This window comes from Chamaea fasciata, unplaced genomic scaffold (genome assembly GCF_029207755.1).
Source record: "Chamaea fasciata isolate MVZ Bird 193981 ecotype frontalis unplaced genomic scaffold, bChaFas1.0.hap1 SCAF_3, whole genome shotgun sequence".
NCBI lineage: Eukaryota > Metazoa > Chordata > Aves > Passeriformes > Sylviidae > Chamaea > Chamaea fasciata.
The window spans coordinates 110939376-110963997 of record NW_027094088.1 but is presented as its reverse complement, the minus strand read 5'-3'; the positions used below and the strand labels follow the sequence as shown (position 1 = coordinate 110963997).

The window sequence follows — 24622 nt, the reverse complement described above, 5'->3', positions numbered from 1 at the left end:
CGCACAGTGACAGATTGGGGTTCAACTCTGGACTTTTTGTGTCTGGTTCAATGTTTTTCTGTAGAAACTTGAACGATGTTTTGTCAGACAGCAAGGGTTTTTTTGATTGGTTGGTTGTTTTTTGTTTTGTTTGTTTTGTTGTGGTTTTTTTTTGGTTGTGTTGGGGTTTTTGGGGGGTTGGTTGGGGTTTTTTGTGTTTTTGGGGTTTTTTTTTTTTTTTTTTTTTTTTTTTTCCTGTCTGTATAAGCTACAGTGTTACTCTTGTGTCACCAGGCTCCCTTCTAGAATGATCCCATGATTGTTTTGAAAGCTGAAGTTTCGTTTTCATTTCTCTCCACTCTGCTGGCTCAAGTCTTAGTGTCCAAGACGCGGACAAGGTCACATCTCCCTGTGAGTGACCAAGGAAAGGTTGTTTTCAGTCTGCTGGACCTTCCTAAGGATAAAGATCACAGACACACAGAATGGAGAAGGCTGGAAAGTGTGGCTTTTTTTATCTTCTTTTCTGTTAGAGCCAGGATTAAATGCTCTAGAGACTGTGTTGTGTTCAGACTCAGATGTTTATTAATTCTTATGTATAGCACAGTCTCACAAGTTATGAGTTTTAGCTAACAAGGTGAGAAATGGCTCTGTCTCTATCTCTTTACAAGATCTTTTAAGGGCAAACTGTCCAACTATGAAATGACACCTAAATTATTTTTACTTTTAACCCAATAAAAAACCACTCATGGTCCACAATGCATATTTTTTCTACCCAATTACAAAATACCACCCAAACCCATGAAGAAGAAGGTGAAAAAGGAGGACTAACCTACGCCGAAAATGCTCCATCTTGCTTTATATATATTACTATATTCTAATACCTTAAACTCTAAGTTCACCATGTGATATTACACACTTCTATTCAAACTACGCACCCATAATCCCAGTTCTATCATTCAATTTCAAAGCCTTTCCCATGGCCTCAGGTCAAATGCAGCGTTTTCTTGGGGGTCAGTGCCTGTCAGCACAGAAAGTCTAAAATTCTCAGTGCCCAGGGTTCCAACAGAAAGGCACCACTGGGGGTCATTTGGTCCAACCTTCCCGCTCAAGCAGGCTCATCCTAGAAGACATTGCACAGGATTGTGTCCACACAGTTCTGGAATATCTCCAGTGGGGGAGATTCCACACCCTCTCTGGGCAACTTGCAGGTCCTCCTGTTTGTGGAAGGAGGCTCATTCCATGCCAAAAAAAAAATAAAAATTTTTTTAGCTTCTTTATTCCCTCACTCATTGAATCAATCAATGAAGTGGCTGCTGAAGAAGTGATAGAGGAATCTATTAGCATTTAGATACCAGGAAGAATTTCTTCTTGGAAAGCGTGGTCGGGAGTTGGAAGGGGCTGCCCTGGGAGGTGGTGGAGTTTCCATCCCTGGCGTCCGTGGAATTACCAGATGTGGCACTCAGTGCTCGGGGCTGGGTGACAAAGTGGGGATCTGCCACAGGTTGGACTCAGTGGCCTGGAAGATCTTTTCCAACTGAAATAGTTCAGTGATTCTGTGATTCTAACAGATTTTGTGTCTCTCACTTTCTCTGGGCAAGCCTGTCCCTAGTGCTCTCATCCCTTCCCTGCTTACACTTCATCTCATTCCTGCCTTAGTGTGGAGCAGGATGAGGGTGCCAGGGCTGTGATTGCCCATGGGGTGCCCCAGTCTTCCATGCTGGGATGAATTTTTATAAATACATTCAGCATGGCATGTAAAAAAACCCCAAAGAGCAGGGTTTTGGCAATTTTATTTCAGGTATTTAAAAGCCACACTGACAGCAGGGAACTTCATAAAATGGAGCAAGGGGGAAAATATATAACAGAAGTACATAGGGGTAATGGATTTAGGAGAAAATAACCCAGGTTGTGACACTGGGTAATTTCTCTCCCAGTGTACATTTTGTTGACAGCATGTGGTTGATATTTCTCTTCCTCTGCAATCAGGAGCAGTAGAGCTTTCAGCTTGTACACTGATATCTTTAAAATCAGGCCACAAACCAGTATGGAATGGATTATCAGCTAAGAAACTTCAAGAGAGAAATATTTCCTTGGATTTATTTCAGGGCAAAACAACAATAAAAAAGGCTCAAAGCAATTTCTTCTCTCTATCTCTGTTGCAATCCCCAAGCCTGAAAATCGTAAAACTTCTTTGTCGTCAGATTCCAGACCTTAATTCATAATTAATTTCTTGTAAACTCTTTTTTTCTATTTTTTAGCTCTTTTGCTAGGTGCAGACATAGGATGTACTCATGAGAGGTTTTCAAGGCGGCTGTCTTAGGAACTGGGTGAATATCAGAACAAATTCCAAGAAAACCTGGGCAAAGCACAGGGACCACCCTTGTGAGCAGACATCAGTGCTGGCAATGAGATGTAATCAAGAGTAGATTTTAAAAATGAATAAATGTCTAAATTAATACAAGCCAGAGCTCATCAGTTTGTAGGTACCCATCCTTTTAATTGCATTCCCTGCTCCATCACAGTCCTTTAGCTTTTCAAAGCCCCAGAAGTGTGTTAGACACTTTTATGCCTTACATTTGCAGTGAAAAAATCATGATGGGAATTTTTCCCAAGAAAGAAAATGGCAAGATGTAGCTGGAGCAGATGGCCCTGCTCAGCACATCATTCCCCATCTCCCAAAGTTGACAGAGAAATAATACAGCTCTTAGATTTTTGAGCATGGAAAATCAACCAAATTTCTTTCCTTTGCCTGAACTTTTCCCTGGGATTTTGTCCCTTATGTGAGAACAGGAGCTGTCTGCAACTGGGATTTGATCCAACATCTTGGCTGCTTCCTTCCTTCCTTTATGCTTCTGAAATTTTGTATCACATTCCTGTAACCAAAACTGTTCTTGCAACTAAATCACTGCACAAGACCTGTGTCCTTTACATGGGGGAAATGGCTGATTAAATACAGAACTGCTGTAGTCTGAAAGGCCAATTAGTTTTTAGGGTAAAAGCCAGAGGTTTCACTTACTTGTGGTGTGATTGCAACAGCTTTGGTCCAAATAATGTACCAGCAGAACTGCTGAGTGTCCTGGGGCAGGAGGAGTGAGTGGAGGGGAAGGAGGGAAGGAAAGTCTCTATCTACCCTTTTCTGTGAGAACATCCATAACAAAATGTCCTGGAGCAGCACCATGTCCATGCTGGCAGTAAAACAGTGCAGGGACAGAGGTATAGGGCCTGGCTCTGTAATATCAGCTAAACTGGCTCAGTTTGGGCCCAGACCAACTGTCACCAAATCCATTGGGGCTGGTTTGGGCTGGGGACCACTCTGTGGATAGTTCTAATCCAGACACCTGTTCCTGACAGTGAAGGAATTTAACGGCATGGATGTGGCCAGCCACCCTTGTTGCCTCAGAATCACAGAGTGGTTTGGGCTGGAAAGGACCTTCGGACCAACACCCACAAACCCAACCTCACTGCCCCTCTGGAGGGCTGGAGATGGGGGTAAAAGGCAAGTTAAAATCTGGTTTATACCCCCAGCAAAGGCGTGGGAGTGAAAATGTACAGATGACTCTTGAGAAATGCAGCCCTTAATGCTGCTAGGAAGTCTTGGCCTTTCCAAAGGTCAGTTTCCTTAGAAGTGTGTGGCTCATTACCCAGGAGGAATGCCATCCTTGAAGGAGGGGCTGAGGTGCTGCTGTTCAAGACGTGGTTTCCCAGGAAAGTCATGCACAGGGGAGCAGGAGCTATTGACCCTGTGCGGCTCTGTGGAAACCTCTATGAAGAGGGGGCTTAGGGTCATTGAAAATCATCTTGAACATCTTGCAAACTTGAGCAGATGAGAGTCAGGATGGTTTATGCCATGTCAACATGTCTGTGAGGAAAGGGAGATCAAAAATTACCAACTCTGTGAGTTCCTTGTTTTTTGAAGGATTCTCCCATGCTGGACTGTACAGCTGCTGCAATGTCAGCCCTGCTCCCAACTGAGGTTGGAGCAAACCTCATTCCCCAGCATGGAGACCAGCCTGGTGAGGAAACAATATCCATGAATGGAGAGATAAAGTGAAAGAGATGAAATTAAAGGAGAGGAAGAAAGTATATTTACATGGTGCCCCAGGGATTCATCTAGTAGATCACAGAATGGAATATTTTGGGTCAGATGGGACCTTAAAGATCATCCAGTTTCATCCTGTGCCATGGCAGGGACACCTTCCACTACCCCAGGTTTCCCCAAGCCCCATTCAGCCTGACCTTGGACATTTCCAAGGATAGGGAGTCCAAAACTCCCCTGGGCAACCTCATCACCCCTATAGTTAAGAATTTCTTCCTATTTTCAAAGGTTCCATGCATTTGCTCTGGAAATCATTATGTTTATTCCAAATTCAGGCACATCCCAAGTTTGCCATTAACCCCTTTTCTCCCAAAGCTCTGGCTGTCTGCTTGGCCCATAGCAGCCACTCCAAATGAAACACAGTTGCTGGGATGAAAAACACAGAAATTAAAGAATCCCTCCCTCCAGGCTGCTGCTGCTGCCCTGGTGTTACTTCAAGGTGAGGAGTCTGGCAGTGCTGTCTTGAGACCATGGGGAGGTTATAGCCCAAAGGAACCAGCTCTGGAAGCAAAGGTGAAGCTGAGGTTCCCCCTTGCTAGCATGGGAACAGCTTTATCTCCCCAAGGAGGACAGTTATGGATTTGCCTGTTAGGATATGCACAATGGACCCTCTGCACCATGAACAATTAAGGATTTGCCTTATGGATTCTCTGGACTAATGTTCCCAAGGATGAGGCTGGATGACAACACAATCCTTCAATATGTGATCCAAGGCACAGGGGCAGCCCTATCTGAGCACCAGACAACTCCTGACACAGAGCACATGGAGGAAAAGCACTTGGGAGGGGAAAAATGTGGATGTTTTGTCTACTCAGGGCTGTGATTAGTTCTGGTAGCTGGGATGGGGAGGTGGTGGCTGTGCTCCTGTGATTAATGGGAGGTTTCACCATCAGCATCTCTGCTCCCAGGCTGCCTGTTCCCTCAGGAGCTGCTATCTGCTGGGAGATGCTGCTCTGGGAGCTGCTATCTGCTGGGAGATGCTGCTCTTCAAGCACAGTTGGTTTAGCAGGGTCCCCTGGGGGGTGACAGACTGCGGTGGGTTAAGCACAGGCTGCAAAAGGGGCTTTTGGATTTTGTGAGCTGACATGGTGGGGGATGATCCCAGGTCCTGCTGAGTGTAGGCAGGAGCAATTCTGGCTCAAGCTAATCCAGTTATCAGGCCCCACAACAGCCCTGTCACTCACCAGAGTCACGTGGTGAAATCCTGCAAAAATGCCTTCAGAGAGGGAAGTCATCCCAGCAGCCATTGTCAGCCACCAGGACAATCCTGAGGCAAAAGTGGATCCCAAAATATGTGCAGAGACTTTCTGTAACTTGGGCATGGGACAGAGATGAGTGGGTTTCTTGTGGATGATCTGCAGCAGTGGCTCTCTCGTCAGCCTTAGACCAAGAAATGAGGTTTGTGGATGAAGGTGGTGCAAAAACAGATGGGGACAAGGTCTTCCTGTGACAGGACAAGGAGTGATGGTTTTAAACTAAAGGGGAGTCAGTTTTAAAAATGAGAAAAAGTTTTTGCAATGCAGGTTTGAGGCCCTGGAACAGATTGCTGGGGCTGCCCCATCCCTGGGAGTGTTCAAGGTCAAGTTCTGTTCAAATCAGTTTGTTCAGGGATGAATAATTCAGGTTTGAAGGGACCTTGAAGATTGTCCAGTTCCACACCCCTGCCATGGGCAGGGACAGCTTCCACTATCCCAGGTTGCTCCAAGCCCTGTCCAGCCTGGCCTTGGACACTTCCAGGGATCCAGGGGCAGCCACAGCTTCTCTGGACAACCTGTGCCAGCGCCTCCCCACCCTCATGCTTATCTCAGGGAGATATTTAAGTACATCAGATATCAAGGAAACGCTCAGAGTCCTGTGTCTGTGACTCCTAAGAAATAATATAGTTATCTAAAAAGTGCTTTCAATCCACAACAGGTGTAGTTCCAGTAAAAACCAATTTCAGTAAAATAAGTTTCAATAAAAAGAATTAATTAAAATTTAAAGTAGAACCTGAGAAGAAGACAATTAAATGATGTAGGAAGTAGTGAAGAGCCAGGCACTGCTCAGCAGATGTGGCCCATTGAGTGGGAGAAATCAAATTCCACCCCCAGCTCTGGCCCCTGCATTACACAATGCCCTCATTGGCTCACTGGAAATTGGTGACGTGCTTGATGATGTCATGGCTTGCACAACTGGGTTTTGTCCCTGATATTGACCTTCGAAGTTGTGGGCTGTCTTTCCAAAGGGCTAGAAATGAGGTAACTGAGTAAATCAAAGTATCTAATTATTTCAGGAGACTCCTCCAGGCAGCTGGTTTTCTCAGTTCTTTAGAAGTGTCCAAGGCCAGGTTGGACAGGGCTTGGAGCAACCTGGGATAGTGAAAACTGTCCCTTCCCATGGCAGGGAGTGGCACTGGATGTTCTTTAAGGTCCTTCCAACCCAAACCATCCTGTGATGTGATATGATATTTCAAGCCATCTTTCATAACTGAATGGACACACTTTTTTGTTAGATTAGTGATACCTTTTCTTTTAGTGCTATCCCTCTCTGTGTGCCATCTGTACAAGTGGAGATCTGCAGTGGTTTACTCATAGAGTGGGATTTAGACATGCATAATCACTGTGATTTCTCTTGGGGACACTGGTATCCAAGCAGAGAGAGGAATGAAGCTCTGTGCAATCCCAAACTTTGATCAGGACACTGGCCTGTGTAGAAGACAGATGTTTAGATCTCAAAAAATTTATTTTTATTTTTAGTTATCATTTAAAGCAGAAGAAAGATTGCTACAGCACGACAGAGGATTTCAAGACAACTGAGCCATGAGGAGGGGGATTAGGACACTTGATGAAGCATCTTATGAAAGGCTCATTTGCATCTGGTTCCAAACCAGACAAATACGAATAGTTGCAAATACAGTCTGGAAAGCTTCTGGACTCATAACAGTGCCTTTCTCTGGGTTCTGACATGGCAGCATTTGACCATACCCATATTGTGCAATTCTTGGCTTCCAGTCCAAGGTGACCACACCAGGCTGTCTGTTGGAATAGTTCCTAGCCAGGACTAATCATGGAGACAGCCCAGGAACTTTTGGCAGAGGGCTAGCAGAAGACAAAACTGCCAGGGCTGTTCTAATAATTTGTTATTGTGGATGATGAGTTTTCAGTGGTCACATCCTGAATCACTGTAGCTCACACTCTGCTACCTGAATTAGCTGAAGCTCAATAAATTGTAATGTGATCTCCAATGCAGCAGGCACAAAGGAGTTGTCTACTACAGATAAAAACAAGGAGCAGGTCAATGCTATGCTGACTTGACTGACTATATATATAAATATATATGTATATATGTATATATCTGTAAATATATATGAACCCAATTCTTGTGGCTGCAGCACTAACAGCTTCCTACCTAAATTGAGCCAGTGGAGTTCCATGATACTGTTTCTGATGTTGATGGTGCCAAGGGCAACAGAACCTACCCAATATACCACAGACATTTAAATGATGCACAGAGCGAAGCATTTAGACCCTGTTCACTGTCCAATGAAGACACTTCTGGTTTTTTAACTTGTCATCAACTGCACAATAGCTCTTAAAAATTAAGGCTTCTGTGTTATTCAGTAGGATGCCATCTACACAGAAGTCTCAGTATTTTTCAGGAAAAGCAGCAGCACTAGGGTTCTGTGACAGATTAGGGAACTCCTCATCAGGGCCAGAGATGTACCAGTCTTTTCTCCATAACCTACAGAAGATCCTGCCTTCCTCCTTCCTCTCAAATCCTCATTATTATTCCTTCTCACCCTCCCCTCCACAGAGGAATTCCCCTTTAGCTTAGAGACACAGAGGACAGTACATTCTCCCAGCTAGTGTTCAGTGCTGTCACTTAAATGTCTATTTAATGTTGACTCAGTGTCTGGATTGCAACATGAGGGCACAAGAAGTTGAGACCAAGGCAGCCAAGGGCAGGTAATAATTGACCAGGTTCCCAGACCTCACCACAGCCTCCCTTGGTGCCCTTTCAGTGACACCAAGGAGTGTTTCACAAACCAGGATTCATTAACTGATCTGCTGTGTTTTTCCTCATCTAAAACATTTTAGGATATTTCTTTAATAGGAGACCTTTGTGGCTGTTGCCAAGTGCAGTGAGGACTGATGGACAAACTGAGGTAAAATCTGCCCTGTGCACCCATTTAGCCCATGGGAAATGGCACAGACCACTCTAATGACAAATGACATGTGGGAATATTGTGTGCAAGAGCCAAGTGGATCTATTAGAGGATGTCCACTGATAAATTATCATGGATGAAGCAACCTTGGCCCTCTTTTTCCCATTTTCATTGTGCCCTTAGCAGGATGATGCCAAAGGGTAGAAACATGGAATCACAGAATGGTTTGGGTTGGAAGGGAACTTAAAACCCATCCAGTTTCAACCCCTGCCATGGGCAGGGACACCTTCCACTACCCCAGGTTCCTCTAAGCCTCATCCAGCCTGGTTTTGAACAGTTCCAAGGATGTTCCACTGTTGGCATGCACCCCACACACCCAGCATGTATTTCCATATAGGGAAAGGTTTAAGACTCACCCCTTGCATTTCTTATAAGGTAAAGGACCCAGAAACATCTTTGCTGCCCTGTCAGTAATTGGCTCGGTACCAGCACAGAGGCATTGACTGGGTTTGGAAAGTGTAACGCAAAGTCTGTTGCTGATTTCATTGGGCCAGGGGCCAAATAGCCCACCTGGACTATTGAGTACTAAAGAGAGAGAACAAAGAGGCTCAGTGCATTTTCAGGGTGTTGTAGCAGGTATGGGACCTGTCCCTATACTGTGCTCGGCTTTACTCTTTGTTTTTGTATTATTTTCTTTCCTTATTAAAACATTTTTGCCTTTTCAAGACACACTCAATCATGCCATCTCTCTAATTGATTTTAGCAATTTCTCTGCAAGGGCTGGACCCTCAGAGGTGTTGGGAACCCCAAAATTCCACCTTCCATTAGACCAGGCTGTTCCAGATGGGGCGATCTGGGGTAGTGGAAGGTGCTCCCGCCCATGGCAGAGGTGGAGCTGGAAGATCTTTAAGGTCTCTTCCAACCCAAATCATTCCATGATTCTGTGACTTCATAATAACAATTTGTGCCATAATTAGGAAAGCCAGGAGAATAATGGATTGTGTTTTAACATTCATTTGGTTTTAATGGAACATAAGCAAATGGTTTCTTAATTAACAATGTGCCTATGAGATTTTAAAGGCAGATTTACAATTACAGTGGTAAAATTAAGTTTTGCCACCATCTAAATACATGTAACCTATTTTAAACAACCTTTCTCAAAAACATAGTAGTTCTTAGACTTCTTTTCATTTGTCATTAGCTGATAAGTCACACTTCAGAGAAAATACTGAGGCAAACCCCTCCTATCTATGATATGTGGTGCTTGCTGTGAATTATTATGGGGGTAGTTTGTTACCCAAGGAGGGAACAAGAGAAAAAAATCCTTTCTTGCAGAAGACTGAGAAATCAGCTCAAAATGCTGTTTAAAAAGGTTTTCCCCATTCAACATTTCAGATTTTTCTTACAGTATCACCTTCAGACAGGGGCTGCTGGGGCAAAATTCAGGAAAATTGAATTGCAAAGTCCCCCCAGCTCCTCTTTGCTTAAATAACTTGATTTCTCTGGGATAAGTACTTGCAGCTCCTTGAATTCCCAGCTCGTGTGTGGAAGTTAATGTTCAACAGAGATCGCCAGGCCCTGGGTACTGTGGGATACAGTTCCATGCACACACTTCCATGTTCCAGCCCCAGGTCACTGCTGTGCTGCATGAATTGTTCTGCTCCTTGCCTGCTTTATACAAGTTTTGCCCGGTTTTAAGCAACCAGTTTGCACCTGTCTTTGTTTTTGCTAGAAGTCAAAGTCATGGAATTTCCTCGTGGCCTGAATGACATTTTTGAGCAGGGCTCAAAGTGTTGGTCACTTTCACAGAATCATAGAACTGTGGAATCCTTGAAGGGTTTGGGCAGGAAAGAACCTTAAAGCTCATCTCATTCCAACCCCCTTCCATGGGCAGGGACACCTTCCACTAGACCAGATTGTTCCAAGACCCATCCTTGATTGTTTCCAGGGGCATCCACCACCTCTCTGGGCAACCTGTGCCAGTGTTTTCCCACCCTCATTGTAAAAATCTTCTTCCCTGTTTCCTAGAGGGCCATTCTCCTTCTGCAAGAAAGGAGCTTGTTCAGCAAAGTCTGAGTGCTATGGCAATCCAAATCAATGAACTTTAAGTCATTTGACTCTAATAATAGATTGACTCTGTTCCAGAGGAGGGAAATAGTAAAGCCACGGAAGTGAATGGAGCTTATTCAAATAACAAGAAGTAATCACAACCTTCCCCAGTGCCATACTCTGATTTTGTTTGGGAAAAACACCCCTCCTCCTTAACATGGAAATCTTATGGACAAGTGCTTCCACTTGCACAGCATTCCCACACTGTTCAGTCTGTGTGAAAGACAGGTGAGGAGAATTCACATTTCAATGGGTCTTAAGAAAAACAAAAGGGTTTTATTTTTTGGTTTATTCATGCTGAAGTTGCAGGTCAGGCATTTGCCTCTCTGTATCCCACTAAAGAGAAAAGAGAGGGATGACAAATTGGATTTCTTTTCCATTAGAAATAAGGAAAGCTGGAAAGCTGCTGGCAAAGGAAAATATCATTTTCAAGGCAAGGGTACAAAAAAAAAAAAAAAAGGACAAAAAAGGAGCACTTGGCATTTCTTGCTTAATTGGATTTTATGAGTGGAAGAGGCAAATCAATGTTTATCTTGCTGTTACTTGCTGCATAAACTCACCTTGTTGCCTCTCTCTCAGCTGCTTGAGCTGGCCCATTACCGTGCAAATTAAACATAAACCTCAGTAATGTTTTCATCCTTCAAACAATTCTTGGAACAAAAATGCCATTAACTCTGAGTTAAATACAATAAACGAGGTAATAAGGAAGGAAGCCACTGAACCAGAATGTCAGAGGTAGGAACTGCAGAAACACCTGGGCTGTGACAGTGTTTTACCTGCTTATTAGGCCAGGATTTCATGAAAAAGAACCTTCCCTGCATTGATCTCCTTTCAAGAAAATTTACAGCCACAGCAATCCTGCTCTGAAGTGAAACCCCAGAAGATGTTGCCCTTCAAAGCATTATGTCAGACATGGTTCTCGTGGAATCAGCCCATTCTCCCAACCTTTTGGGGCAATAAGGGGGGAAATATTTGGCATTGCATCACAAACTTGTGTATTATTTCCTTTGGAAGAAAAGAGATGTATTAGCAAGTTTTAGAAGTCCCAGCTCCTGAGGTTTTTGTTATGGACAAACCGGAACTGAGTGCAAAGAGGTCAGAATTTGTGCCTTAAGGCTGAAGGTAAAGCAGTGGGAATGACAGGGGATGAAATGCCAGGCTGAATGGGACTTGGAGCAATCTGTTTTAGTGGAAGGGGCATTGGAATGAGATGATCTTTAGGGGCCCTTTCAACCCAAACCATTCTGTGATTCTATGATGCAAGTGAGGACTGAAGGAGGGGGAGAGCTTAGTGTCAGATCCCTGCAGTGGATGAGGCTGTCCTGAGACCTGTTTAAAAAGTGACAAAGAACAGTTGCATCACCTCAGGTCTTTCCCAACGCTTTTCTCTGCCTTTGACATCATCCACCTGGCGACAGGGATGGGGAGATGGAGACAAAATGTTACCTGAACTGTCAGTGAGTGACGAATCCAGGGTGAAAGCTGGGTCCCCACTCCAATGGCCACTGACTTCCAAGTCCCCCACACCCATCCTGGTGACTGTGTCAGGAAGAGGTTTCCAAAAGTCATGAAAATTGGTGCAGCTCAGTCAGGCTTGGCTGATGGTCAGATTATATAACTGACACATGAAGTGGAAATTCACCCCTGGGGGGATTGCAACACGTTCACTGCCACCTGTGATAAAGGGGGATAACCAGTCCCTCCCCAGAAAGTTCATGGCAGTTACTCATTGACTTGTCACACTTGCACAACCCCACAGGCCCTATAAATACCAGGGGTCTGTCCAGGCCCTTCCTCAAGCCAGCTCCAGCCACCATTGGTCTTCCAGGTGCTTTGCAGGACCTCACAGGCCACAAGCAACTGACAGCCATGAAGATCCTCTACCTGCTCTTCTCTGTCTTCCTTCTCCTCTTCCAGGCTACTTCAGGTGAGAAGCAAAAATCCTATAAACAGCAAAAGGGTTTGCAAGCAGAAGAGGGCTCACAGGGTGGGAAAAGCCACCATCAGCTGAAAGGCAAAATCTGATGGTGCAGTGGGTGGGACCAGGAGCATCTGCCCTCAGCATGCCACCCTTGGCTGAAAAGGAAAACACATGATTTGTTGAGCATTCACCTCTGCTCCTTCCAGGCAGAAAGCTGAGATTTTAACTCCTGCCACTCCCCACAGGTTCTGCAGACCCTTTTTTTGCTGACACTGTGGAGTGCCGGAACCAGGGAAACTTCTGCCGTGCCTTGGAGTGCCCACCCACCTTCGCTGTCAAGGGGACATGCCACTCCGGGATGCTAAAGTGCTGTTCCAAGTAAGTGACAAAGTGACAAAACATCCCAGGGGCCTCAGAAGGTCCCTTCTTTTATCCACTCTTTCTCTGAATAATCAGCAAAAACCCAGGGGGGCTTGCAGGGCAACCCTCGGTGGGGAAGTCCAGAGGGAGGTGGAACATGTGTGTGATGTTGATGTGTGTTTAGGGAGAAAATCCATTTGAATGGAAGTTATGTATGGGAGAAAGGGTTCAGAATGGTCAAAATTTCCAAGAATTCAGTGTTCTTTCACTTTATTTTTAGTTTTTAGGGGAAAAGAAAGGAAGTTTTTTCAAGAAATTATTATGAGAATACTTCACAGTATTTATACCCATCAGGGGAAAAATTTTATTGTCCCTCTGTTTTTATTTTAAAATTCACCTAGAAAAATGTACATGTAAAGGGAGAAAATTGTTCACAGAACTCTGCTTCTCAACCTCTCCCCATCTCTCCTTCCTCCCACCACAGCACAGCTCTTAGAAAGGTGAAGAGGAGTGAATTTGTCAGTGAGTGGAGGCTTGAGTGTGCATTTCACTTGTGACCTTGGAAACCACTCTCTAATAATGTCTCGAGTTTCCCTGATAGCCAGATTTTTTTTTCTTTCCTCAAGGTTTTGAACATGCTTTTGGAGAATGCTCTTCAACTTAAAATAAAACATATTCTCCAGCCACTTAATTCTTAGAATAACTTTGTTCCATTAATGGCCACGAGATGATCCCTGCCAACTGGTGACATTAACACCTCCCAAATTCAGTGCCAGATTAGGAGAGGTTCCTGTACCTTTGATGGTAGAGGGCTGGTGTGGTGCTATAATTCATCCCAGCCATTATGTTCAGGCAGATCCCCAGCCACTGATGTGACTGGACAGACCTTGGCTTAAAACAAAGGGAGACCTCAGATCTGTGAATGTCTGGATTTTCCAGAACTCCTTTTTCTGTGATTCAGTTATTTATAGAATTGTCAGGGTTTGAAGGTTCCCAGAAACTGAAGAAATCTGATGAGATAGTTTTAGAAAGTTTTAAACTTTTATTTAGCAAATGGGGATCCTCAGTGGTTTCAGGAAACCCGAGTAATTCCAATAACAGGAGAGGTATGTTGCCAGGAGAATAACATGCTAAGGAATAAGATGCTAAGGATGCATTCGGGAATTCAGGAAAGTAAATGGAACAGAAGGAACCTGATATTAGACGCTTTTACAAAGGAGTGATGTGACCCCTAAGTGTCTGTGACCACTCATCCTCCTTGGGATTCAATTTCCACTCATAGCAAATGGACTGGTAGGAGCAGGTGGAAGATCTCCAGCATCTAATTTCTGTCAGAACATCTGCTAGACTTGACCAAAAGAAAACTGAGCCTGGGAAATGAACAAGAGCTCTTGAGTTTGGTTTCAGGTGTAATTTTCCTACAGAAATACTCTTTCTTGGAAGAATGTAGCTGATACTGATGGATATTAGTGTTCAGGATTAAAGTTCTTATATTGGCTATTTGATTTTTGACTGAGCTGACCAACGCAAGAGTAGAAGTTTAAACCAACAGGATATTCTGAAGTACAATATAAATTCCTTTTTCCAGCTCAAGTTGCTTGAAAACAAATCTGAACTTGGACATGAAGGGCTTGATTTAGCAGGATACATTGAGATGTTTAGTAGCATTTGAGGTGCCTTGAAGTACTTAAATAATACCAATGTATCTGGCTGAGTAAGCTCTAAGGGAAAACACTGATTTTCAGAAAAGATAGATGTCTGGAGGCCAAGCAGATCCCTCAGGCCACTTCAGACGGCACTAGACTTGTGTGTTCAGTAACTACATCAAATCCCCAATCTTTATTTCGGTGTAAACTGAATAAAAAATGTCATTATAAGTGGTTCATATAACTCATTTGCTAGTGGCCACAGTTCTTATACACTGGTTATCTGCAGACCTGGACAGCCAACATACACAGGGATGTAGGTTTTAAAACCTCCAGGCTGAACCCACCCTCTACATTCATTTTGAAAGGTAATTAGAAGGTATTGAGGCTTTTAGAGAATGAGCTGAGGTGGCACTGCAGCACAATAACAGGACCCTTTGTATCCTTGCAGGATTGTGGCACAGTAAGAGGAAAAGGCTTTCCTGGATCAGAGCCCTTGTACCAGCAACATTTCCACTGCCTTGAGGAGCTGATTTTCCTGGATTCCTCCTCTTTCTAAAGCCTCCTGCAAATGAGCATTAGAAGAAGCTCCCAGAGGGCATGTCCTGTTAGCACACCGCTTCTGGAGATCCGGGTTTTTCCTCACTGAAGTCACTCCCTTTTTGCTTTTAATACTCAAGCCACTTTGGCTCCTTGGCCACCTATTCCAGCCTACCTCACAGGGATGTTTGGAGGTTCAATCACTTCAGGTTCATGCAGCTCTTGGAAGATGTGAAGCAATATATATATTATTTTATTTGCATGTGAAAATAAAGGTTTTCTTAAACCAAAATCCATGATCTTTGTTGTTACAGTGATTTCCTCTCTGGTCTTGACTCAAGGTTCAGAGTGATGTAGTATTTTTCACACAAGTGAGTCTGTGCAGTCTCACATATTCCCAAAAGATTTGGGAAAGGGAACAACTAAAAAGCAACAAAAAGAGCAGTTTTGATGATGGTAATAAAGCATTAGGATGACAGGAATGAAAACTGAGTGGGAAGAACTGTACAGGCAACTCTTGAGAGAGAATAATTGTATGACAGTACGGCAACCAATAAACACCTGCAGCATTGCAGATTATATATATATATATATATATGTATATATATGCATTAAAAATATACACACACACCTGAATTTATTAACACAGTGATGACAACATAGCAACCAATAAACACCTGCAGTATCGCAAATTATATATATATACACACATATATATACACACATATATATATACGCACACAATATATGTGCATTAAAAATTACACACACGCACCTGAATTAACACAGCATTGGGGTCTGAACTCTCCCTCCACAGAGACAAGATTTTGGGTGATGTATAGACTGGGTTTTAGAACATCAGACCTGTTCTCAACAACAGTCACAAAATTCAATATTTAAAGAACACACTGTAACAAAGACATCTCACTGCCCATAACCTGGTCATGTCCAACTTAAAAAACAGACACTGATGGTTGGTTCCACATCCCTCAATTTCCTTCTGTTTGCTGCTTTTGGCTGGGATGGATTTAATTCCTTTCCCAGTATGGAATGGTGGTTTGGATTTGTGCTGGGAACAGTGCTGATAATTCACTGATAATTTTTTTATAGCTGAGCAGGACTCAGTTGAGGCCTTTTCTTCTCCCCAGCAAGGAGAGGGCTGGGGGTGACAAGGAGTTGGGAGGGGACCGAACCAGGACAGCTGACCCCAGGTGACCCAAGGAATATTCCAGATCATGTAGGGTCATGCTCAGCAATAAAATTTGCAGGAAGAACAAGTAAAGAAGAGACATTTGGAGTGATGGAATTTTTCTTCCCAAGTCACTGTTACATGGGGTGAATTCCTGCTCTCCTGGGGATGACTGGACACCTGTCTGACCATGGGACGTGGTGAATAAATTCCGTGTTCTGCTTTGCCTGCATAGCTTTTGTTTTAGCTATTTATCTGTCTCTATCTCAATCCACAAGTTTTTTCACTTTTACTCTTCTGATTTTCTCCCCATTCCACCAGGGCAGAAGTGAGCAAGGGCTGCCTGAAGCTGACTTTCTAGCTTGGGTTAAACCACAACATCCTGAAGAAAATCTCTGGTATTAAATCTGGAAAAATTCAGAACAGACTGAGCCTCAGATTTCCCTGCTACCCCAATGAAACACATCTCTGGTGTATAAATCACAGAGGTGTTATTCCAAACGGGATTGTCTCTGTTTCTGTCTCTGGATGCTGGAGCTTATGTCCATCAAGGTCTGGCATTTCAGCCCAGCAGCCACCCTCACTGAAGGCTCATTCTTCCATTTATGCCCATTTTTTATGGAGTCCCTTGAGCACCCATCTCACCTCTGCACTCCCCGTGAGCCTGAGTGGAACCTGGGCTTGGCCCCATGTGAGACAACTCCGACAGCTCTCCTCTGTTGATGGCCCTACAAGGATCTGCTTCTCCCATCGCAATTCCCTGCCCTCTTTCTCTCCGGCAGTGACCACTGAGACTTCTTCCCAAGAATTTCCTCATTCCATGTCTGTTGAGAACCTGTCTCCTAGGACACCACTGGTGTTTTCCCTTGTGGAGCTGGCAGGGCAGACAGTTTAGAACCAAACTCTTTGATAGTGTTCAGGCTATGGGAGGAAAGAGTTGTTTTGGTTGATATTCCCCTTCCAAAGCTGATGCAAGACCTCAAAAAAGCTCATCCTTGATTAGCTGAAGAACAGATCAGTATTCAAAATGATGATTGGAACATGGGTTTCCAAAAGTCTGCAATCAGTGACTTATCCCCCTGGCTGCTGTGGTCCATGGCCAGGACACAGACTGAAGATGGTCCCATGACTGGCCTTGGACAGGCACTTGAGTCACTAAGACTGGAGTTTCCCCACTGAAAATGGGTTTTATGCATGAGCAGCCTTTATTGAGTGCTCTGTCAAGGAGAAAGAACATCGTGTACCCTCTGCCCATTGTCAACTTCACTGTGGCTGCAAACATTGTCCCTCTCTCTGTCACTTGTTCCATGCCCTTGAATTTGGGACAGGGGAACTCAACACCGCTTCTTGCTTCTGCCTGTTTATTTACTGTTAGAACAGAGGAGATTGTCACTAAATTAATTCTCCCCTTCTAAACAGGCAGATTAGCTGCTCAACAGTTTTAATTAAAAGCAGGGAAACTCCTTCATAGCCAAAGATATCTGTACTGGTTTCCCCACAGTCCAGAATACAGACCACACGTGGTGATTTCCCAAGGTGTGAAGGCAGATTTCCCGAGCTACCTGAAGGATCAGTAAGCTAAACAGATGAATTTGCTTTTTCTGGGTGACAAAATGATTTTCCTTCAAAAGGACAGGTCCCATGCAAAATCCACCACCCACTGCTTGGCTGCCAGGTCAAATAATAACTCTAACAGACACCTCAAGAGCAACAGCTTCCTGTCAGTCAGAGCCTCAATGTTTTCTCTGTTCACTGGAGACTGTTCGGAGCATCTTTTCCTGGTCCTCAAGAAGGAAGAAGTGGAGCACGGTGTCCAAGCTCCCTTTCCCTGGTGCCATGCAGTCTTCAAGGGGGCTGTCATCACTCCAGGTACATTTATGTTTCTGTGGAGGGAGCCTGGACCTGGCCCTAGCATTGCTGCTGGAGGAGGCACTTGAGGGGGCTGGAGCCATTCCCCCTTTCCTTCCCTCTCCCTGATGTTGTTTGGTTCCAAAGAGCATTGAACCATCATGGCCCAATCCCAGCAGGGTTTGCTCAGCAGCCTCACTCCCCAAATTAAACACCCCTAACCCCTGTGCTGCCTGGGACAGGCAGGAGGGGGGTAATGCAAGGAGCAGAAAAGCACTTTTCCCTTTTCCATTAAATCCTGTTATTTCTACAAGTAAGCTTCACCCTTGATGGTTTCCTTACAGCTGGCCGTGTTTTAAGATCATGGACTGTGCTTTTTCCCCTTCTCTTTGTCTTTCCAGAAGTGAAGCTGAGGGTGCAGGTGGATGGGCTGCCTGTCTGAAACCTTGGGCAGGTGCTCAGAGTGGTTTGGGTTGTGGGGTTGTGTCCATATCCTTGATCACAAATCAGGAATCCAGGAGATTCCCTGACTCCCTCAAATAAAATTCCAGGCACACACAGGCACAGAGTGATTTAATATAAATGACTGACTTCTTGAAACTTCTGTATCCAGGAGGGAAACAGAAGAGAGTTGACAGCAACAGCTCATTTTAGAGCCTATGCCTCTGGCTCAATAATGTGTGTGAAAATACAGGGCCTTTCCCTAAACCATCACTGCCCACCCCAGCTCTCACAGCTCCTGGCAGAGGTCTGCAGGTCCATTTCCTCACCGTGTTCCTCAAGGATGTGGGCTCAATGAAGTATGGGTGGGAATTCGTTTTCTTTGCCATGTGTATCCTCTTGCCCCTCCTCAACCTCATCCACCCACAAGATTTTTGCTTGTTTCTAGCCCTGATATACTGAATTAATTTAAAAACAAACAAACCCTGAAGCCCTTTCATGCCCTACACCAAGCACCTGGTTCACCAGGCACAGACTTCTCTGCCCTCTGTGTGCAGCCAGGGCTCACCCCTGCTCTTGCCCTCCATCATTTCAGTTTGCTGCTCCAGCTGAAGCAGTAAATAATTAATCACCCTCGTGACTTTGTTGCACTGATGATTTTCCGTTTGTCCTGTTTGCCTGAAAAAAAAAATAATCACTTGAAGTTCCCACATGTCTAAGGAGTGGCATTTCTTGGCAACAAGTACAAAGGTTAAGAGACCTTTACAGAGTTCTGGTGACACTTCCTCTGGTCCATTTTAGATATGGCTGGACCATCACATGCACTTAAAAAAAAAAAAAAAAAAGAGATTAGATTTTATTTTCAGATACAGAAATAAGTTACAAGGTGATAAGAGAGAAAAAGATTAGATTTCATTTTCAAATACAGAAATAAGTTACAAGGTGATAAGAGAGGTGAAGGCACCACAAGGAAGTGGATTTGGTATTTGAATCTGTGAAATCAGAGAGATGTGAGTCTCTCTAAAACCACATTCAGCAAGGTGATTGACAGCAAGGGAAAATGTCATTAAACCAGGATCATTTGGGCAAGAATGAGTAATTTTAGACACTCCATGCAGACTAGATTTGGGAAGAAGGTTCAGGCTTTGATATCATTGTTTTCAGGACAGGTTGCTGGAGGGAATTAGGATCAGTCTCCTATGATAGTGTGGCACAACACACAGGGGTGTCCCTTCAGTCCTTTCTGTTTAATGATTTCTGTGATGTTTGGTACAAATCCATGGCTAGAGTCACAAATAAATGTACTGACAGTGACTGAGCTGTGAACCATGCTGGGAAAACTCCTTGGAGAGTGTTCACTAGTTTCATAGCCAGGAGGGAGAATATCCATGACCCTTTCAGCCCTACCCTGTCTCCTTCTGTTGCAGCCATACAGCTCAAACCCAAGCAAGGACTAAATCTCTGATCCTTTCCTGCATTAATCTTCATCATCACAGAATGGTTTGGGTTGGAAAGGACCCTAACAATCATTCTATTCCAAGACTCTGCCTGGGTAGGAATATCTTCCACTATCCCAGGTTGCTCCAAGCCCTTTCTAACCTGTCCTTGAACACTTCCAGGGTAGGAGCAGCCACAGCTTTTCTGGACAACGTGTTCCACTGTCTCACCACCCTCACAGTGAAGGAGTTTTTTCCAAATATCTTGTCCAAACCTGCTATCTTTCAGCCCAAAGCCACTGCCCCTTGCCCTGTCACTCCATGCTCTTGTCTCTAAGGAGGAGTTTTCTCCTTTGCTTACCCTGCCTGGTGGCTGAGGGGGAGGACACGCTGCCACCAGACCATGGCCAAGAGCCAGAGGGCACCATCAGTTCCGCATGGTTTACAACCCTGCGGATCCCAGGAACCCACCTCCCTCCTGCTCCAATCCCATGTCCTCCCCGGGCCCAGCCCACCAGCTGGCTCAGGGTGGTTTGGCTGCTGGGGTCAGCTGGCAAGACATGGTCACGGCTCAGGTCGGGCATCTTCTAACGTGAGAGGTTGCAACACCTCCCTACATCACCAATCTCCATGGGAACGGGGCAATGAACTCTCTGTTCTGCAGGCAGCCGCTCCTCCACCCACCCTGCTCTGTCCCAGAGCCTTTATATGCAGAGGCACCACCTGTGCTCAGTCTCGGACAGCTGCTGTTCACGCTGGTGTTGTCTCCATCCCTGCAAAAGCTGCCTTGCTGCCAGCTGCCAGTCATGAGAATCCTCTTCTTCCTCGTCGCTGTTCTCTTCTTCCTCTTCCAGGCTGCTCCAGGTAAGGCTGAAAAGAGATGAGGTGGAGGCTGAAAGGGTGAAGATGCAGAGAAGTTCACTAGATCCCAGTGCTGAGGGTCAGATTACCTCTCTGCTCCTGGAATAACTGACTTTTCTATCAGAATTCCCCTTCCCTGGTCATAGTCCTAATTTTCAAGCTATTGATTCAAGGTTCTTGATAGTCATACTAATGGTTTCTTTCTAACATAAAATGTCAAGATGGGGGAAAAAAAGGATGGTCCTGTATTGACCTTGGTGCCAAAAAAGGTTTTGGAGCAGGTCATCTTGAGTGTCTTAATGTAGCGTGTACAGAACACCCAGGGGATCAGGCACAGCCAGTGCTGGTTCATGAAAACCTGACCCTGCCTGACCAACTGGATCTCCTCTATGACAAGGTGTCCCATTTAGTGGATTAGGTATCTAGCTGGATTTTGGTAAATCCTTGACACCATTTCCCACAGAGTTTTCCTGGAGAAACCACCTGCTCCTGTGTTGGATGGGTGCACTGTTCACTGGGTTAAAAACTATCAGGATGGCCAGGCCCAGAGAGGTGTGGGGGATGGAGTTACGTCCTGCTGAGGCTGTCACCAGTGGTGCTCCCCAGGGCTCAGTACTGGAGCTGGTCCTCTTTGGTATCTTCACAAATGATCCAGATGAGGGGATTGAGGGTAACCTAGGCAAATTTGCAGATTACACCAAGTTCGGCAGGAGTGTTGATGTGCTGGAGGGCAGGAAGGCTCTGCAGAGGGATCTGGAAAGGTTGGATCCATGGGATGAGGCAAATTGTGTGAGGTTCAACAAGGCCAAGTGCTGTTCACAACAACCCCTGCAGCTCCAGGCTGGGGCAGAGTGCCTGGAAAACTGGAAAAGGCCCTGCGGGTGCTGGTGACAGCAGCTGGACATGAGCCAGGTGTGCACAGGTGGGCAAGAGGTGAAGGCACCTGTACCACCTCTGGAGTGGCAGCAGGACCAGGACAGTGCCTGTCCCCTGTGCTGGCACTGCTGGGACACCTCCAGTCCTGGGAAAACTTCTGGGATGCTCATGACAAGAGAGACATTGAGGGGCTGGAGCATGTTCAGGGAAGGGAATGGAGCTGGGGAAGGGGCTGGAGCACCAGGAGCAGCTGAGGGAGCTGGGAAAGGGGTTCAGCCTGGAGAAAAGGAGGCTTAGGGGGGACCTTGTGGCTCCGCACAACTCCCTGACAGGAGGGGACAGCCAGGGAGGTCAGGCTCTGCTCCCAGGGAAAAGGGACAGGACAACAGAAAATGATATCAAGTTGTACCTAGGGAGGTTTAGATTGGATATTAGGAAACATTTCTTCACCAGAAGTGTTCTCCAGTCCTGGCACAGCTGCCCAGGGCAGTGATGGAGTCCCCATCCTTGGAGGGATTTAAAAGATGTGTGGATGTGGCACTTGGGGATGTGGATCAGTGGTGACCTTGACAGTGCTGGGGGAATGGTTGGACTTGATGGTCTTGGAGGATCCAAGGATTCTTTTCCAACCTGAACAATTCCCTGAGGATTTTATTGAGGCAATTTTATAATAATACTAAAGAAAACCTGGCAACATGAGAGCTTTCTGTCCTTGCATTCTCACCCACATGTCCTGACTGTGCATTCTAGATTAGGACACCTCATCTGGTTTTGGGAAAAATGTTATCCTGACTGTCGGGTTTTGCCTGAACTCTGTATTGTCCATGTGCATTAAGTGGGTTTGGAGTCCATGTATCATTCCAGGCTACTTGGTTGTTTTTAAAGCAGTTAAAGTTGTCTCAATTTGATTTTCAGTAGTCTCCAATTTGTACCAGCTTTCTTAAACCATCAAATGTCTGTCTACTCAAAGAAAAAATGCAGAACCATTGAGACAAAATCTGTACTACATGTTTTGGGATGGCTTTCTTGGGCTTTTCCTACTTCATGAGACACAAAAATGTATTATTTATATCAAAAAACCCTGTGACCCCTGAGATGGTTGCAGGACTGGTACAATTCCAGTAGAATTTCTGGGGAAAGGGCCACAAGTTATTTTCTATCTCTTCATAAAGGTTATATGTATAAAACACTACAGGGCTTTTTAATTTAAGAGATAAGGCAAACCAAGGTCTAATGGTAGCTTTAAAATCAGCTGAGTGACACCAAAAACATGTAAACCTTGAATAACACGTGACTGAGAGAAAGGACTCGAGAGCCACTGGGACAAAGTGTTTGAAATGCGATGGACCTGATTTGGACTAAACCTGTGATGCCTTTCAAATTAGGGATGACAGTGCCAGGCAAATCTCACGCCTCAAGTCTCCAGTCCTCTACCAGGACAAACAAACATGAATTTTGCCCTTTTTTTGCAGCTTACAGCCAGGAAGCCGCTGACACCGTCGCCTGCCGGCAGAGCCGGGGCTCCTGCTCCTTCGTGCCCTGCTCTGCACCTCTGGTTGACATCGGGACCTGCCGCGGTGGGAAGCTAAAATGCTGCAAATGGTAAGAGGAATTCCTCCCGGGGAAGCGCTGCTGCATCAAAAGCAAGTAGAATCACTGGGTTTTCCCCCTTTTTGGCATCACAGCCCCTTCTCCAGCCCCCTACGTCTTCCAAAAAGTATCTGCTAATTGCTGGGGTTTGTGTGTGGTGAAAACAAGGCAGAGCCTTTGTGATGTTGAAATATTCCGGAGAAAAAGAGAGACTGTTTACTTACAAGAGTGACAGGACAAGGGGCAATGGCTTCAAAGTGACAGAAAGTAGATCTGGATTGGATTTTAGAAAGAAATTTGTTCCTGTGAGGGTGGGGAAGCCCTGGCACAGGTTGCCCAGAGAAGCTGTGGCTGCTCCTGGATCCCTGGACATGTTCAAGGCCAGGCTGGACGGGCTTGGAGAAACCTGGGATAGTGGAAGGCATCCCTGGTACTCTGGGCCATCAGCAGCCACAAGTGAGTATCTGTGGTGCGTGCTGAGAGGTGACAGCCCCATCCTATATTTTATCTGGGTTGTTTTATGGCCAGAAACACAGGTCCAGCCCACAAGAGTCCCCAGCTGTCTTTACCCTCATGAGTTCCCTGATGTCTCCAGCAGTCTGAGGTGTCGAGGTACAATTTATTTGTTTGGTGGATGAGCTAAGCAGCTGACTTTTCTCTGCAGGACCCCCAGCTCCTAAATCTGACACCTCACTGACCACTCAGACAAGAGCTCTGGACATCTGAGACATCCCCCATCTTTTGACACCGATGGATCCTGTCCTCAGTGCCCTGGGGAGCCTTTCCCATGGGGGTGGAGGCCCTCAGGAGCACAAGAACATCTGAGGAGGAGTTCTTGTCCAGCAAAGACATTTGCAGCTTCAATTCTAATAAAAGCAAGTTCTTGTGAAACCATGTTGCTGATACTTGCTCATGTATGTCAGGGTGGTGTTTGCTGTTATTATTGTCTATAAAAATCAGCTGTAAATGAATTTTATTTAACTACATTAAGTCCATGTGTCATCAAGTCCTGTTAAATCGCCCTGTGTTGCAGTGATTTGTGTGGTAACATATTAATAATTGGAAAAGCATTAGAGCCCGTTCCAGCTGCCATTTCAGCCCAGAGCTGGGATTCAGGGGACAGTTCTGTGCTCCTCTCCAGGGCTGCATCTGCCAGCCCAACCTGAAATATTTGGAATACAGAGAAACCCCAGAGTGGCAGAAGGGCTTGAAACTACGTGACCACATTCACAAGATTCTGCTCCTGCTGTCTCTATTTAGTGTACATCGCTGTGATGTTCATGGAATTTAATTTCTCTGGATCCTAAGCTGGTCAAACTGTTTTTTTCCCTGCACTGCTGTGTCTGGAGGCAGTGGGCTGTGTGTCCATCAGCCTGGATTCTCATCCCCTCCTTCCCTTCCCCATCCCTAATATCCCCAGTGCAAAGGCCACAAGGATTTGAGACCGGGGGTGACTCAAAGTCTCCATGCTCTCCATGCCATGAGCAGCAGCTGGATGTTTTCAGGACTTCCATGGGTGCTCAACCTAATCAGTGTGTACCAGCTCCCCACTGGCCCAGTCACAGTGGGTTTGGAGAGACACAGAG

General features: G+C 45.2%; 2 protein-coding genes and 1 long non-coding RNA gene across 5 annotated transcripts; 2 read left to right on the top strand and 1 right to left on the bottom strand.

The window, feature by feature from the left end:
- Positions 1–196: 196 nt before the first annotated feature.
- Positions 197–11851, bottom strand: LOC136287903 (uncharacterized). Its single transcript, XR_010720414.1, has 2 exons — positions 11775–11851; positions 197–433 (listed from the first exon to the last, which is right to left on the bottom strand). It is a non-coding gene; the product is annotated as an uncharacterized lncRNA (long non-coding RNA).
- A 261-nt stretch (positions 11852–12112) lies between these two features.
- On the top strand, positions 12113–15087 carry LOC136287394 (gallinacin-10-like). Of its 2 annotated transcripts, XM_066180101.1 has the most exons (3): positions 12116–12255; positions 12495–12627; positions 14707–15087. In XM_066180101.1, exons 1-3 carry the CDS (start codon positions 12198–12200, stop codon positions 14720–14722), a joined length of 207 nt encoding a protein of 68 aa, XP_066036198.1. In that variant the 5' UTR covers positions 12116–12197; the 3' UTR covers positions 14723–15087. The 2 variants fall into 2 exon arrangements, with proteins under 2 accessions (XP_066036199.1, XP_066036198.1); XM_066180102.1 differs by lacking the exon at positions 14707–15087 and having other exon boundaries at positions 12113–12255; positions 12495–12631.
- A 5295-nt stretch (positions 15088–20382) lies between these two features.
- On the top strand, positions 20383–23927 carry LOC136287393 (gallinacin-9). Of its 2 annotated transcripts, XM_066180099.1 has the most exons (3): positions 20431–20573; positions 22919–23048; positions 23701–23927. In XM_066180099.1, exons 1-3 carry the CDS (start codon positions 20516–20518, stop codon positions 23714–23716), a joined length of 204 nt encoding a protein of 67 aa, XP_066036196.1. In that variant the 5' UTR covers positions 20431–20515; the 3' UTR covers positions 23717–23927. The 2 variants fall into 2 exon arrangements, with proteins under 2 accessions (XP_066036197.1, XP_066036196.1); XM_066180100.1 differs by lacking the exon at positions 23701–23927 and having other exon boundaries at positions 20383–20573; positions 22919–23052.
- The last annotated feature ends 695 nt before the right edge of the window (positions 23928–24622 follow it).

What these genes read in the sequence shown, in the direction of transcription:
- LOC136287393 (XM_066180099.1), top strand. Translation starts at nt 20,516, where the DNA reads ATGAGAATCCTCTTCTTCCTCGTCGCTGTTCTCTTCTTCCTCTTCCAG. An exon ending in CCTCTTCCAGGCTGCTCCAG is followed by an intron (nt 20,574 to 22,918) that starts GTAAGGCTGAAA and finishes CTTTTTTTGCAG; the next exon opens with CTTACAGCCAGGAAGCCGCT.
- LOC136287394 (XM_066180101.1), top strand. Translation starts at nt 12,198, where the DNA reads ATGAAGATCCTCTACCTGCTCTTCTCTGTCTTCCTTCTCCTCTTCCAG. An exon ending in CCTCTTCCAGGCTACTTCAG is followed by an intron (nt 12,256 to 12,494) that starts GTGAGAAGCAAA and finishes CACTCCCCACAG; the next exon opens with GTTCTGCAGACCCTTTTTTT.